The sequence below is a fragment of the Schistocerca nitens genome, chromosome 5 (genome assembly GCF_023898315.1).
Source record: "Schistocerca nitens isolate TAMUIC-IGC-003100 chromosome 5, iqSchNite1.1, whole genome shotgun sequence".
NCBI lineage: Eukaryota > Metazoa > Arthropoda > Insecta > Orthoptera > Acrididae > Schistocerca > Schistocerca nitens.
In genome coordinates this window covers 450,357,152-450,372,186 of record NC_064618.1, presented here as the reverse complement: position 1 = coordinate 450,372,186, position 15,035 = coordinate 450,357,152, and the positions used below count along the sequence as shown (strand labels likewise).

General features: G+C 37.0%; 1 protein-coding gene across 1 annotated transcript in view; it reads right to left on the bottom strand.

Annotated features, from left to right (window-relative positions):
- Positions 1-15,035, bottom strand: part of LOC126259895 (alpha-L-fucosidase-like) — a 138,555-nt gene that overhangs the window by 10,985 nt on the left and 112,535 nt on the right. The window contains exons 7-8 of the mRNA XM_049956974.1: positions 9,823-9,985; positions 5,401-5,548 (exon numbers count right to left, since the gene is read on the bottom strand). Coding sequence (XP_049812931.1) covers positions 5,401-5,548; positions 9,823-9,985 — 311 coding nt within the window. The remainder of the gene's footprint in view (positions 1-5,400; positions 5,549-9,822; positions 9,986-15,035) is intronic.

The following is a 15,035-nucleotide window of genomic DNA, read 5'->3' as shown; positions in this document are numbered from 1 at the left end:
AGAATGTAGGTTGCAGTAGGTACTGGATGATGAAGAAGCTTGCATAGGATAGAGTAACATGGAGAGCTGCATCAAACCAGTCTCAGGACTGACGACCACAACAACAACAACAACAACAACAACAATATCCCAGCTTTCGGGAACAGACCACTGTGTGAGTCTCTTGATTTTTCACCACAAATTAGTCTTACAGCTATTTTTTCTTTAACTTTAAAAGCTTGTGAAAGTTTGCTTGTGTTGTGGCATCCTATATTTCTATTCCACAGCTTATGCTGGATGACACCAATACATGATAAGCAGTTCATAGTACGTGAGTATCAGTGCAGTATTTCTAAGCATGTTTATTACAAATATACAATGCCTGAAAAAAAAAGTGAAACACTCCAGAAGGGGAGGTTAAATGAAATGTAACTTTGTGGGTTGATGGTATGAGAGATACTGTTTCAGTGAGTACAAAATTGAGTCGAATTTACAATGAACTTGACTGTATTAGCAATTTATCAGTTTGATGTTGCACCACCTCTGGCGTGGAGGCATGCACTGATTTGTTTGGGAAGACTGTCATAAGGCCATTGTATCCTGTCCTGTGGCAACTGTTGTATCTGATCCTTGATATCCTCGATACTGGCACTTGAACAGAGCTCATGTCTGAGCCCATCCCAAACATGTACTATCAGGGACAGATCTGGGAGTTATTTTGGCCTTGGGACTCCCTCTTGTTGTTGTTGTTGTTGTTGTTGTTGTGGTCGTCAGTCCTGAGACTGGTTTGATGCAGCTCTCCATGCTACCCTAACCTGTGCAAGCTTCTTCATCTCCCAGTACTTACCGCAACCCACATCCTCCTGAATCTGCTTAGTATATTCATCTCTTGGTCTCCCTCTACGATTTTTACCCTCCACACTGCCCTCCAATGCTAAATTTGTGATCCCTTGATGCCTCAGAACATGTCCTACTAACCGGTCCCTTCTTTTTGTAAAGTTGTGTCACACACTCCTCTTCTCCCAAATCCTATTCAATACATCCTCATTAGTTATGTGATCTACCCATATAATCTTCAGCATTCTTCTGTAGCACCACATTTCGAAAGCTTCTATTCTCTTCTTGTCCAAACTATTTATCGTCCATGTTTCACTCCCATACATGGCTACACTCCATACAAATACTTTCAGAAACGACTTCCTGACACTTAAATCTATATTCAATGTTAACAAATTTCTCTTCTTCAGAATCGCTTTCCTTGCCACTGCCAGTCTACATTTTATATCCTCTCTACTTCGACCATCATCAGTTATTTTGCTCCCCAAATAGCAAAACTCCTTTACTGCTTTAACTGTCTCATTTCCTAATCTAATTCCCTCAGCGTCACCCGACTTAATTCGACTACATTCCATTATCCTCGTTTTGCTTTTGTTGATGTTCATCTTATATCCTCCTTTCAAGACACTGACCATTCCGTTCAACTGCTCTTCCAAGTCATTTGCTATCTCTGATAGAATTACAATGTCATCGGCGAACCTCAAAGTTTCTATTTCTTCTCCACGGATTTTAATACCTACTCCGAATTTTTCTTTTGTTTCCTTTACTGCTTGCTCAATATACTGATTGAATAACATTGGGGGGGGGGGGGGGACTCCCTCAACAATATTCAAATAGTTCATAGAGACATGTGTCATGTGTGGACTTACATTGCCCTGTTGAAAAATGATACCATGACACTGTCACATGAGAGGTGACGTGGGGATGTAGGATGCCCGTGACATACCATTATGCCATCAGAGTTCCCTCAATCAATACTATATTGGACCTAAAGACACACCCAGTGGCTCCCCACTCCACGACACCACAAGTTACAGCATTGTGCCTCTCCGCAACATTAGAAGATTGGATTGGATTGTTTTGGGGGAAGAGACCAAACAGCGAGGTCATCGGTCTCATCGGGTTAGGGAAGGACGGGGAAGGAATCCGGCCGTGCCCTTTCAAAGGAATCATCTCGGTATTTGCCTGGAGTGATTTAGGGAAAATGACATAAAACCTAAATCAGGATGGCCGGATGCGAGATTGAACCGTCATCCTCCCAAATGCGAGTCCAGTGTGCTAACCACTGCGCCACCTCGCTCGGTAACATTAGAAGAATGAGACACTTCTCCAGGTTGACACCATATTTGATGACGTTAGTCATCCAGGATAGTGCAGAACCATGATTCTTCACTGAACACACCACCACTGCATTCTTCCCAGCATGGCACCACTCCAAACACAGCTGTTAGTGTTGTGGTGTTAACAGCAGGCTAAGCATGGAACTATAATTCCTTAGTCTGACTGCTGCTAGTCTCTGACCAATGGTGCAGGATGACACAGAATGTTCCAGGGAGTCCATTACTTGTATTTGGATGGCAGGTCACATGTAAAGTGGCTATGACATGCTTGGTGCATAATACTCGTCAACTGGAACCTTGAAAATGGGTATACATGCTCTCACATTCTCATGCAGTTCAACATTGGGCCTCCGTCACATCCAAATGCCTCACAACTCTTAATATAGCACATTACAACCAGCTGGCCAAATGGAGACTCCAAATGAAGCCCCTTCCAGATGCTGATAAAACTGTCTCACATGAGTATGCGGTTTCTCAGCATTCTCCACAGTCATCACCCATCATATGCCACTTTTCATGCCCTTTATATGCCCTACCAGGCCTGATAACAATACTAAACATGAACACACTAATGCACTCTGTTGGCCGTTCAACCTGTCACAGGGAATTGCAACACTAATAATTTACATACCCACTGGTACTGCATACCTGTACAAAGTTACATGACATACAATCATGTTATCTCTAACTGCTGTTTTTTTTTTTTTTTTTTTTCTTGACAGAGGGTGAACACACACATCCCACGGAGGATTATCTTGTACTGTTATTCCCAGAAATTTTACAGTTTCCATTAATGTCAAGATCAGTTCCATTGTACAACTTTATTTCAAAATCTGTCTGCCCTGTGGAGTAAAAATCCATTACTGCTGTTTCCTTACTGGTGACACTGAGGTGACTTTCACTGAAGTACTGAACTATTTCATATAGAATTATCTTTGCATTTGGAAAGCAGTATTTTATGTCACTTACATGCATCAAGAAAAGAAGGGATCCCTGTACCAAGCTCTTGGGTACCACCATAAGAGATCTGTTTGAAAAATTCCAGAACATTCGTAATTTTGCGTCAATGGTGTGTTGCAGCAAAATACGTTTGGCATCCCTGCACAGTGCTGTGCTTAATGTGTAACTGCCGTAAGTTTCACTGGTGTATGTCCATTAGTTATTGTTCAGTGCTATACTGAGTAGAGCGTCGTGTTGTGCAGTTTGCGGATTTCGAGATGGCAGAGTTAGAGGAGCAGCACATCTGCATTAAGTTTTATGTGAAACTCAAGAACACTTTTACAGAGACACACCAAATGATGCAAGAAACTACAATGATGAGTGCTTACACTGTACTAAGGTGTTACGAATGGTTCACATGGTTTAAAAATGGCCAGTCAGAAGTTAAGGATGATGCTCATTTAGGACGCCCTTCAATGTCTACCAATGATGTTCATGCCAGGAACGTCAATCAAATTGTGCTTGCCAATTGAAGATTGGAGAAGAATGTAACATTTCAGTTGTATCATGTTATAAAATTCTGAGACAGCAACTTGGAATGCATCTGTTGCCACTAAGTTTGTGCCACAGCTAATGAGTAAAGACCAGAAAGACCTTTATCTTGTAATCTGCGAAGAGCATTTGCCTCATGCAAGTGAGAATAAGATGTTTCTTAAGAGAATCGTAACCGGTGATGAGACGTGGGTCTACTATTATGATGTTGAGACCAAGATTCAATCTTCACAATGGATTGGGAAAAGTTCTCCAAGACGAAGAAAAGTTCATCAGGTCAGGTCAAATGTCAAAGCCATGCTGATAGTTTTCTTTGACTTTGAAGGGAAACCTGCAAGGAAATGGGCTGAAATGTGGCGAGACAATTCATGGCTCTCGCATCACGATAATGGACCTGCACATTCATCCCTGTTGGTGTGTGACTTGCACAAAAAACAAAATTACTGTGCTGCCATATCCTCTGTACTCTATAGATTTGGCTCCTGTGGACTTTTATTTTAGTTCCGAAGTTGAGAACCCTGTTGAAAGGATGAAGATTTGCAATGATAGACAAGGTAAAAGAAAAAATTGCAGATGGCACTTCACACAATCCAGCAAGAGGCTCACCAAAACAGCTTCTGGAATTGCAAACAGCATTGGGAGTGATGTATCAATTGTGGAGGAGAATATTTCGAAGGAGACCATGCACAGTAAGTAAAGATAAGTGTAGAAAAATTCTGTGGACACAGTTCCGAAATTTTTTGAATAGACCTCGTATTTCATATCTGTAATGCTAGATCTGTAAAAACCACTTGTTGTTTCAATATATAATTTGCTTCCTCTTAGATAAAATTTTATTAGATGATGAACAATGCCTACGTTCCAAAATTTCTATGAGAGTTATGAGATATTGATAAAGTCAAATATCTTTTCAAGATAAAGGAATACGCCTGTAAGATATTCCTTTTCCCTGATAGCCATAATTACCTCATCGATAAACTGTGCGGCAGCTACCACAGTTCATATTTTTTTTTTTTTTATTAAAACCATTCTGATTCTCAAAGACTACATTCAGTTTACTGAAAAACATGATAATTCAAGTGCATATAACATTTCTATGATCTCTGAGAAGACAATAAAGTCATTGACATTCTATTATATTACCATTGTAATTCATTAGAGGTCATTAATGAAATTATCCTTTCTTACTTGGAAGCTATTTATGACATTTCAAACCTTAGCAGCAGTATTGCTCCCTTATTTAATATGCGAGCTACAAGTTTCCTTCTTGTGTGTACTAGTCTGTCCTTACAATATTAATGATACTTACAGAAAACTCCATATGGATGAACATTCTCTCGGTCTTCAAACATTTTGCTTTGGAACAGTGTTACCTTTTTCTTTGCTTGTACATTTCATTGTCTATACAGGTACTTTCACACATTCTTATTATTATTTTTCACTGCTGTGGTTTGCACTGGACATGTGATACCAAAGTAGCAGAAGAAGTCATTAGCAAAATTTTCATAAGTGTAACATTTTGTTTCAACTCATGCTGCATTTCCTAACAATTGATTGAGGTTTATGGTATTGTCATTATGTGTTTAGATTTATGGAGATAAGGAAAGTTGACAGGTTACTCATGCACAACAAGCAAAGATTTATACATAAATGACTATTACCGAATAGTTTTAATATAACACACATTTAAGACATTGGTAAGTAGTATGTTTAATGCAAAATTAATTTTTTGATGAGAAAGGATGTTACATACCTGTAGAGGCTTTCCTACACCAAGCATAGTGACAATTGAGGTATTCTTAAATTTAGGTGCACCCAATGTAATGGCTCCTGATTTAGGCCATTTCAATATTATACCATACACTGACTTTTGAACTGAGTTATCGCCACTCTGGGTATACCTGTGCAAAAATAAAATTAAATATACTCTAAGAAGCTCATGGTGCAATTAAACATAAAGAACTAATTTACTTGTTACAGTGTGCCACGAAGCCAGCAGCTACTGCTCTTTTACTAGTGTATCGTGCTGATATCAGATAAGTTGTTTCCAGCTACAAATCTGAATAGGAGACTAATCTAACTCTACACTTTCTTTGGTAGATAGACACAATAAAAAACACACACACAGAATTTCATTGCTGCACTAAACAAGATGCAAGTAGGCAATGAAATTCTGTGTGTGTGTTTGTGTGTTTTTTATTGTTTTTTATTGTGTCTATCTACCAGCGCTTTCCCGTTTGGTAAGTCATGGAATCTTTGTTTTTAATATATTTTTCCCATGTTGAATGTTTCTTTCTATTTTATCTACACTTTCTTTGTAATGTAAGAGGTCACAATGTAATTAGAAAGGTTGCATTAACTTTGCACAGCTTGCATGTAGTGCATGTAGTGGCTTTTGAATCCTTGAGTCTTTAACTATTGATTAGGAGTAAAAAATGTGATGTAAAAGAAAAAAAGTAACTGAGACGAAAAAGAGAATCAATCACAAAAAAATTCCATTATGTCTTTATCATAATTACCCAAACTTTGGCACAAAACATTCCGTAATATTGTATTTCCAAGTTCACATTCTTTATACAGATACAAGATCAGTTCAGTTAATAACCAAACTGTTTTTACATGGAAATGAAGTATTGCAGTGAGGTGTCATTGGTACCAATGCAGCCATCACAACTTCTTGAATAACCACATTGTTGTTATCTCCTTCAATTTTGTTGCTGTCTGTATAAGGTGGCATAGTGTTAATGGTGACTTTTATGAAGTATGATTTACATGAGCAATAATGCAATGTGAAACAGGAAGAGATATATTTTACCTTTCAAGCAAGCTTATGAAGATAATGCTCTTGGTTGAATGCAGTGTTACAGATGGTTCTCCCAATGCAAAAATGATTGTCAGTCAACTCAAGATCACCCTCAAAGTGGAAGGCCTCCGACTTCAACCGATGATGATTACAATCGGAAAATAAATGATCGGGCACATGCCAACCATTACATAATTGTAAGAGAACATGCAGAAGCTGGCACCTCAAATGGCGCAGGTCATGACATTTTAACACAAAGAATGTACATGAACTGAATTGCAGCAATGTTTATTTCTCATTTTATGACTGAAGAGCAAAAGGAACATAATGTGATCATTTGCAACAAACTTCTTTAAAAAGCTCATGATGACAAAACATTCATGAAACCATCACAGGAGATGAGTGTTGAGTTTACAGTTGTGGTATGACATTAAGAAAAACGGTTTTCCACTTCATGGTATGGTGATACAGCAACCAGTATGTACAATGAGGAGAAGAATACAGCCTTGGTTATGATGTTGACATTACTTTTTATTTATTCATCACTGAAGCGCGTTTCGACTAATTCAAGACATCTTCAGATTGTGCTACATTAAAATCAATAAAACTAGAAGAGCTTGACCCTACCTTGGGATTGTACAAAATTAGTTAATTTAAAATTGGACTTAACTTGGTATTGCCTTGCCAGGTTATTACTTTGCATCTTTTCCATTTCTTCCTCCTCCACTTTATGGACTATAACTTTCATGAAAATGACTGGTTGCAGTTTCTACTTTTTAATTCTTTCTGTTTATTTGAAGGTTATTGGATGTTACACACTTAATACACAACAGGAGCATAATTTACCTCGACTACTTTACTTGCACATGGCAAGGGTCATTTATTTTTTGGGTGTTTATCAATTACATCCGTACTTTACTTATCAAAATTTATTTTAAATTTTCTAATTTCATCCAATCCCAAGATGGGGTCAAGTATTCTAGATTTGATTGTATTTTAATGTAGGCCAATTTGAAGACGCCTTGAATTAGGTGAAATGCATGTCATTGATGAATAAATAAACAGTACTTTCAATATAGCAGCAAGACTGTTTTCTTCTCCTGATTAAGAAAAAAAGTCCGTGCATCACAGTGGGTTAGCAATGCCCCCCCCCCTCCCAAAAAAAAAAAAAAAAAAAAAATTATAAGTATGAGCTACCTCAGAACATTATTTCACATGACATTATTGAATGAAAATAAGTGAAATATGTCAACTTGCTGATTTGTGTCTGCCCGAGATTTGCAATGATTTGAAGTGAAAATGTGGCTGAACTAAGTTGTTTTAGGAGTTTCAAAAAGTGTCGTCCCCCCCTCCAAATTTAAATTCTCATCAATTCATCAATATGGATACAAGGGGAACCATACAGCTAACCAGTTGTACACCAAATTTTACTCAAATTGTTACCTAGGTTTTGACAGGTATAAACCTGTCTTCCTCAGAAGGTTTATATCTGTCTAAACCTAGATAAAGGTCTGAATGAACTTCTGGTGTGCTACTGGCAGGCAATATTATTCCCATTATATCCATAACTCTACAGCTGTTGACTGCTGCCGTGTTCAAGATGTCTTCAATATGGACACCTAACAATTTTGAAGACTGCAGCCAAGTTATTATTTCCTCACTAGGTGTTACACTTTTCATTAGTGTAGTATCTCTAGGTGGGAAGAACTGAATATGCTGTGTCTTTTTGAAATAGTGAATGAGACCATTCACAGAAAAAAATCACTCAATGATATCTTTAAGAACATTATTTACCGTTTCTTCCATTGCTGTATGTATGTTTAGATCTATTGCAATATTAGTGTCATCTACAAAAAGAACTAATTCTGCTTGTTGTATATTTGACAGAAGATTGTAAACTTAGATTATAAAAAACAGTGCACGTAAGATTGAGTTTGTCAAACCCTGTAACAATCTCTTCCACTTAACATTGCTTGAATTATCAAGCATAACTTCCCACATTCTTTGGTTAGATATGACATTGTCCATTGATTGATCATGCCAAGTCCATAACCTCAATTTATCCAGGAGAATATTTTGATTCACACAGATAAATGCCATAGGTAGGTCACAGAAAATACCAGCTTGTGGTCTTTTGTGATTGTAAAATTTGGTGAGCGAACGTGTAAATGGCATTCTCAATTGAATAACTCTTCTGAAATCCAGTTTGTGATTTGTGGAGGATATTATTTGTGCTCAGGTGGAATACTATTCTACAATACATTACCTTCTCAACTACTTTGGAAAATGATGTCAGTAGTGAAATGGGTCAGTAGTTCTTGACATCCCTTATATCACCTTTCTTATAGAGGGGTTTAACAATGACATATTTCAATCTCTCTGGAACAGTGCCCTGAGTTAGTGAGGAATTACAAATTTAGGAAACAACAGTGCTTATTACTGATTTCTGACATAATGTACATGTTCCTCTATATTAATAACTTTTCTTAGTACTTTGGGCAGTTTTTTTAGTGTGCAACTACTGCAGGATCTTCACTCATTCTTGTCAACAGTTATATTTCCCTTTTTCTTTCACAATGTACTTTCATCCCTCTAGGGATCCATGGGTTTTTACATGGCTGTTTAATATCCTTTCTGGTTAGATTATGTGGAAAGCTATTGTCAAATAATGATATGAATTTATTATGGAACTGATTAAAATTTATATCAACATTTGGTTCATTATAAATTTCGTTGTGGTAAACTATTTTTAAAAATTTTTGTCTTACAATAATTATTTATTGTAATTAATTTCCTCTGAAAAGTATCTATACTGTAAGGCAACATCTTATTTACCCTAACTACCTGCACATCATGATTAGAGAGCATTCATTACAGGGCGTATAGTTATTTTCTTGCCCTGTATATGATTGAGGCAATCATTATCAATTAGGGTCCTCCTATCTTTATCTGTCCATGATGGAAAGTTAATTAATGTGATCAAATTGTAGGTTTGTAATAAGCTTTCCAGATAATCTTTTCTATCAGAATTCTTTAGAAAATCTGTACTGAAATCACCACCAACTATAATGGCTTGATGTTGTCTCATAGACAGGATAGTAAGAAATACGTATGCCCCATAAACACTTCAAAATTTTTCAGTGGAGATCTATATACAGTTACAATTAAAAGTGAACTATTTTTCAATATTAATTCACAAGCACACACTTCTATGTGCTGTCTACTTCATCAGTTCAAACATTTTTTTCATATGTACTTTCCTGTTTAGTATATTTGTATGTGCCTGATGGTACTGTTTAATTTCTGGCTCTAATTTTAATTCATGAAGATATTTGAACTGTAAAACATCTCTGGTCATAGATTGATACATACCAAACACCTGAAGTAAGAGTGTCATTTTGTACACTCCATGGCTTAGTAGAATAAATAGCTTCCCCATTTACATCAAGCCATTTGCCCATGTCAGTTAATCTTTCCTCAAATATAGTTGGAATCATTCCATCCTTTGATGGACCAACATTCAAAAGCAGATTACCTGAAACAGAATATCACTGCCTTTAGTTTCATGAAATACTTTACTCAACAAGTGTTTTGAAGATGGGAAGTCAGGAAATATGAAAGCAGAAGGAAGAGATAGTTACTTTCAAATGGATATTAGATGGAAGGGAATACATGGATCCAGGGTATATGCGTTGAGAGTGACCTAAAATGGAACAAAGCATAAACTAGACGTAGGAAAGCAGGTGACAAGACTGACATTTACTGGAAGAATTCCAAGGAACTGCAGCTCACACACATAACTACTGACCATGAGTATGGGGCACTTGCTTGATAGAATTAATGGAGGAGAAAGAGAAAATTCAAAGGAGAGCAGCACTTCTTTTCTCTAGGAATCATTTAGTAAGTGTGAAGTCTCAGAGAGGTGTTCATCCAACTCCACTGAGTAGCCTGATGGTAGGAATCTGTAATGGCTAATACTACGTTCAAGTGAATTTGGTATGATTTCTGTGTTACTCTCCTTCAGGTGACATAATTGAGAATAAGGGACACTAAAATTTCTTTGTATTAGGTCATTAATCAAGAAAAAACTCACGTATAATACTAAGGCATTAAATATGGGCTACAATGGTCTTCACACTTTCTTGTTAACACTGGATCAATGTTCACAGTAAAGACTACCCATCAAATTGTGCAGCAGCAGACACCTAAGTAAGAGAAATATTACAATTTTATGTTGCCTATAGAAATGGAAAATAATGGAATGAAGTGTTGACCAGGACAAACATAAATAGCATGTTCAGTACCTTTCAAACCATACCATTATTATATTGTCTTAGCTTTCCCGACCTATCAACATATACTAAAACTGACTAGGAATGAAAATTGGCATGCAACTAGTATAAAAATCTCCAGAAAATATTTCTGCATCCCCTCCTTTCTTTCATTTTTTTTTAAAAACTGAATTACTAGAAATGCAAAATTATGTCTAACAGTACAATAAGATCCATCAACAAATTATAACTGATGAAAACAGGAGGAATGATGACTATGTCTCCAAATCAATAAGAAGCAGGGACACAGCACTTAATTAGAAACAAGTAGAAAACAAATACGCTAAATATTCCAGCCAGTTACAGCTAGGTAGTACATAAGTATCCTATGCCAACACTATAAAATCCATGGTAGTCTAACAAGACAGCTAAAGTTCTCAAAATTTACTTTGGAACTCAAAATGTGTACAGTTCCTGAAATGACAAATATAACAGTGTATCACTGGATCTCAAACAATTTATACGAGGTGAAATCATATCAGCATTAAGCTCACATAAGAAATAGCCCTGCGGGTTTTGGACATTTCAAACTGTATTATTAATACAAATGGCACCTCTGATTCTCATTATGAATCAGTCCTTAACTACAGATACTTTACACAATCTTCAAAAGTTGCTAAGGTTGTCCACCCTCCACCAAAAGAGCACTACAGATAACACAAATATATTCAGGCCTGCTACACAGCTTAGTGATATCCCAAAAACAATTGAGAAGCTCTTTCATAACACACTGCTGCAGTTGATAACCAAGAACTCACTAACACAAGTCAACAGTGCTACAGTCAGGCTACATACACATGTGAATATCTGCTCTATGTGAGTATCATAAAACCTATAGGTGAGTTATCATAAAACCTATAGGTGGAAAGGAAATGAATGCTGAAACATTACACATATGTTAAAGCATTTGACATTCTTGATCATAATGCTTAATTTAATTATATAAAGAGGAAAGGAATTTTAGGTTTTCCAAGTGAATAAATTTGATCCTACTCCACAAACCAGCAGCAAAATTTGCACTTCAACAAGACTACGTCACTGCAGATGCCATAAAAACAACAATATACCCATTCACAAATAATCTATTCATATACGGTGTACAATAAAAACAATTTTTTCAATGATTTCATGTTTGCTTTTAAATATTACTGTTTTTATTCACTATTGCAATTTTGATTAGAGTACACAACACATGTCAAAAAATTGGTAATACAAACTTAACTGATATAAAACTATGGCTATTAAAACGCAGCAGTACTTTCAGATTTCTGTAACTTTTTTGTGAAAAAACAGCTACATTTACACAACAAGACTACTGATAATGCACTCCCATGATACACAGCCTTATCTGAAAGCACTTTCAGTGCTGAATAGGAGAGTTTGTGCGCTCCAGTGCAGTTGAGGGCTATTACAGCAGAAACATAACTACCAGCTGAGTCACAAAAACCACGCAGGCCTCAGTAGAGGAGCCAGAAAAATCATGTCTCACATAAGGCAAGGGAGGGGGTTCTATGGGCATAGGGAAGCCAGCCCCTTGGGGAGTAAATCCCATCAGAAAATCTTGCCCCCAGCCCCAGGTCAGGGGCTGGGTGATGAAATTTTTGCAGGTAACACACATTGCCCTCAGGAGGATACAGATTACAAGATGTGACCCATCAAAGAAAAAGGTTAATGAGAAGGAAAATGGATATCCTGAAAGTTTTGTACATCAGCTGTGGGCTGCATATGTCTGCTGCCAGTCCGACATCTTCGCCATGCAAGCTCACTTATCCATTGCCTGCAAGTGTCTCTCTTCTGCCGATTGTGTATTTGTACACGATGGGCATCACATGTCATGACACAGTGTTGTACACAAGCAGTATGTTTATACACCATTTGTTACAGGCTTCACCAGGGGTCACCAGCTATGCTTCCGAGCAGCATACGCACCATACACTGTTATCAAAAAGCAAATACCACCCACACATCTTGTGGATGCACACATGCTTCCACCTGCCGGGTGTATACAAGTAGGCACAGCCTCCAGCAAGCCAGTTTCAGTTCGAGTTCCAGTACACTGCAGTTCAGTTGCTTATGCAGTTCCACTGGCTACATTTTTAGACCCTCTAATGGAACTCACCAAGACAAGACAGGACGCTCTGCTCTGCTTCACACCATTGTCATGGCTACGCTACTCCATGCTGGATGATCTCTCATCTGATGCTACCTGCAGCCATAAGGGATGACGTTTTTCCTGCAGATCTGTTATCATGCCAGTAAATTTTGTGTTTGTTATTTCAAGTGATCATGAACGATCTGTCAGTTGTTGTTTTTGGGACAAATGGCATTATGAATTTGTGCATTTAATAAAGTGTTTTATATTGCAACTTGAGAATCATCTTTTAACACAGCAAGCAACCACATATAAAGTGATGCACAGAAAAGTGGCTATGTATTTGTGTCCACACTGTTGCAGTTGTTTTCTCTTTCCTCGTCTGCCATAGGGGAGATTGGTGACAAGACTGTTTTCATGTGCAGTTTATGATTCTTACAGGATATAAAATCTGTTAAATCTGAGCTCAAGAGGGTAATCAGTAAGCCAAAAATTGATTATTTTAGGACACTCCTCAGAGACATTCACTGGACTGATGTTTACAGTGCTCATGGCATGAATGAAAAATATAACATTTTTGATAATAAAGTGCTTACCTTATTCAAACACTGCTTTCCCTCAAAACTTACCAAGGTTAGAGCAAAGTCTACAAAGAAGCCATGGATTACTTAAGGAATAGGGGTATCTTGTGAAACAAAAAGAAAACTGTATCTGTCAATCCGAAACATTTCCAATGTTGATGCTATAGCACATTATAAGAAATACTGCAAAATATTAAAAACTGTAATACGGATGTCAAAGCAAATATATTACGAGGAAAAGATAGTCATATCAGATAACAAAATAAAGACAATATGGGATATAGTGAAGGAGGAGACCGGTAGAACCAGACATGAAGAGGAACAAATAGCATTAAGAGTAAATGATACATTGGTGATAGATGTGTATAGTGTTGCAGAACTTTTTAACAAACATTTTATAACTGTTACTGAAAAGATGGGGTTGTCAGGTTCGGTAGATGCTGCTATGGTTTACCTTAGACCAGACATTTCAAGTAACTTCCATAATATGAATTTGACCCTCACTACCCCAACAGAAATAATGTCCATCATAAAATCTTTAAAATCAAAAACATCTAGTGGGTATGATGAAATATCAACAAAGTTAATTAAAGAATGTGATTCTGAGCTAAGTAACATATTAAGCTATCTGTGTAACCAGTCGTTTATTAGTGGAATATTTCCTGAATGGCTGAAATATGCTGAAGTTAAGCCACTGTTTAAGAAGGGAGATAAAGAAATAGCATCAAATTTCCGTCCAATTTCACTGTTGCCAGCATTCTCAAAAATTTTCGAAAAAGTAATGTACAGTCGTCTTTATAACCATCTTATCTCAAATAACATACTGTCAAAGTCACAGTTTGGATTTCTAAAAGGTTCTGATATTGAGAAGGCTATCTACACTTACAGTGAAAATGTGCTTAATTCATTAGACAAAAAATTGCAGGCAACTGGTATATTTTGTGATCTGTCAAAGGCATTTGACTGTGTAAATCACAATATCCTTTTAAGTAAACTAGAATATTATAGTATAACAGGAAATGCTGCAAAATGGTTCAAATCTTATATCTCTGGCAGGAAACAAAGGGTGTTATTAGGAAAGAGACATGTATCAAGCTATCAGGCATCATCCAACTGGGAACTAATTACATGTGGGGTCCCACAAGGTTCCATTTTGGGGCCCTTACTTTTTCTTGTGTATATCAATGACCTTTCATCAGTAACATTACCAGATGCCAAGTTTGTTTTGTTTGCCGATGATACAAACATTGCAATAAATAGCAAATCAAGTGTAGTCTTAGAAAGATCAGCCAATAAAATATTTGTGGACATTAATCACTGGTTCCTAGCCAATTCTTTGTCACTAAACTTTGAAAAAACACACTACATGCAGTTCAGAACTTGTAAGGGGTGTCCCAAGAGTATATGTCTAACATACGATGACAAGAAGATAGAAGAAGTGGACAGTGTTAAATTCTTGGGATTACAGCTTGATAATAAATTCAACTGGGAGGAGCACACCACAGAACTGCTGAAGCGTCTTAACAAATCTCTGTTTGCAATGCAAATTTTGTCAGACATAGGGGATATAAAAATGAAAAA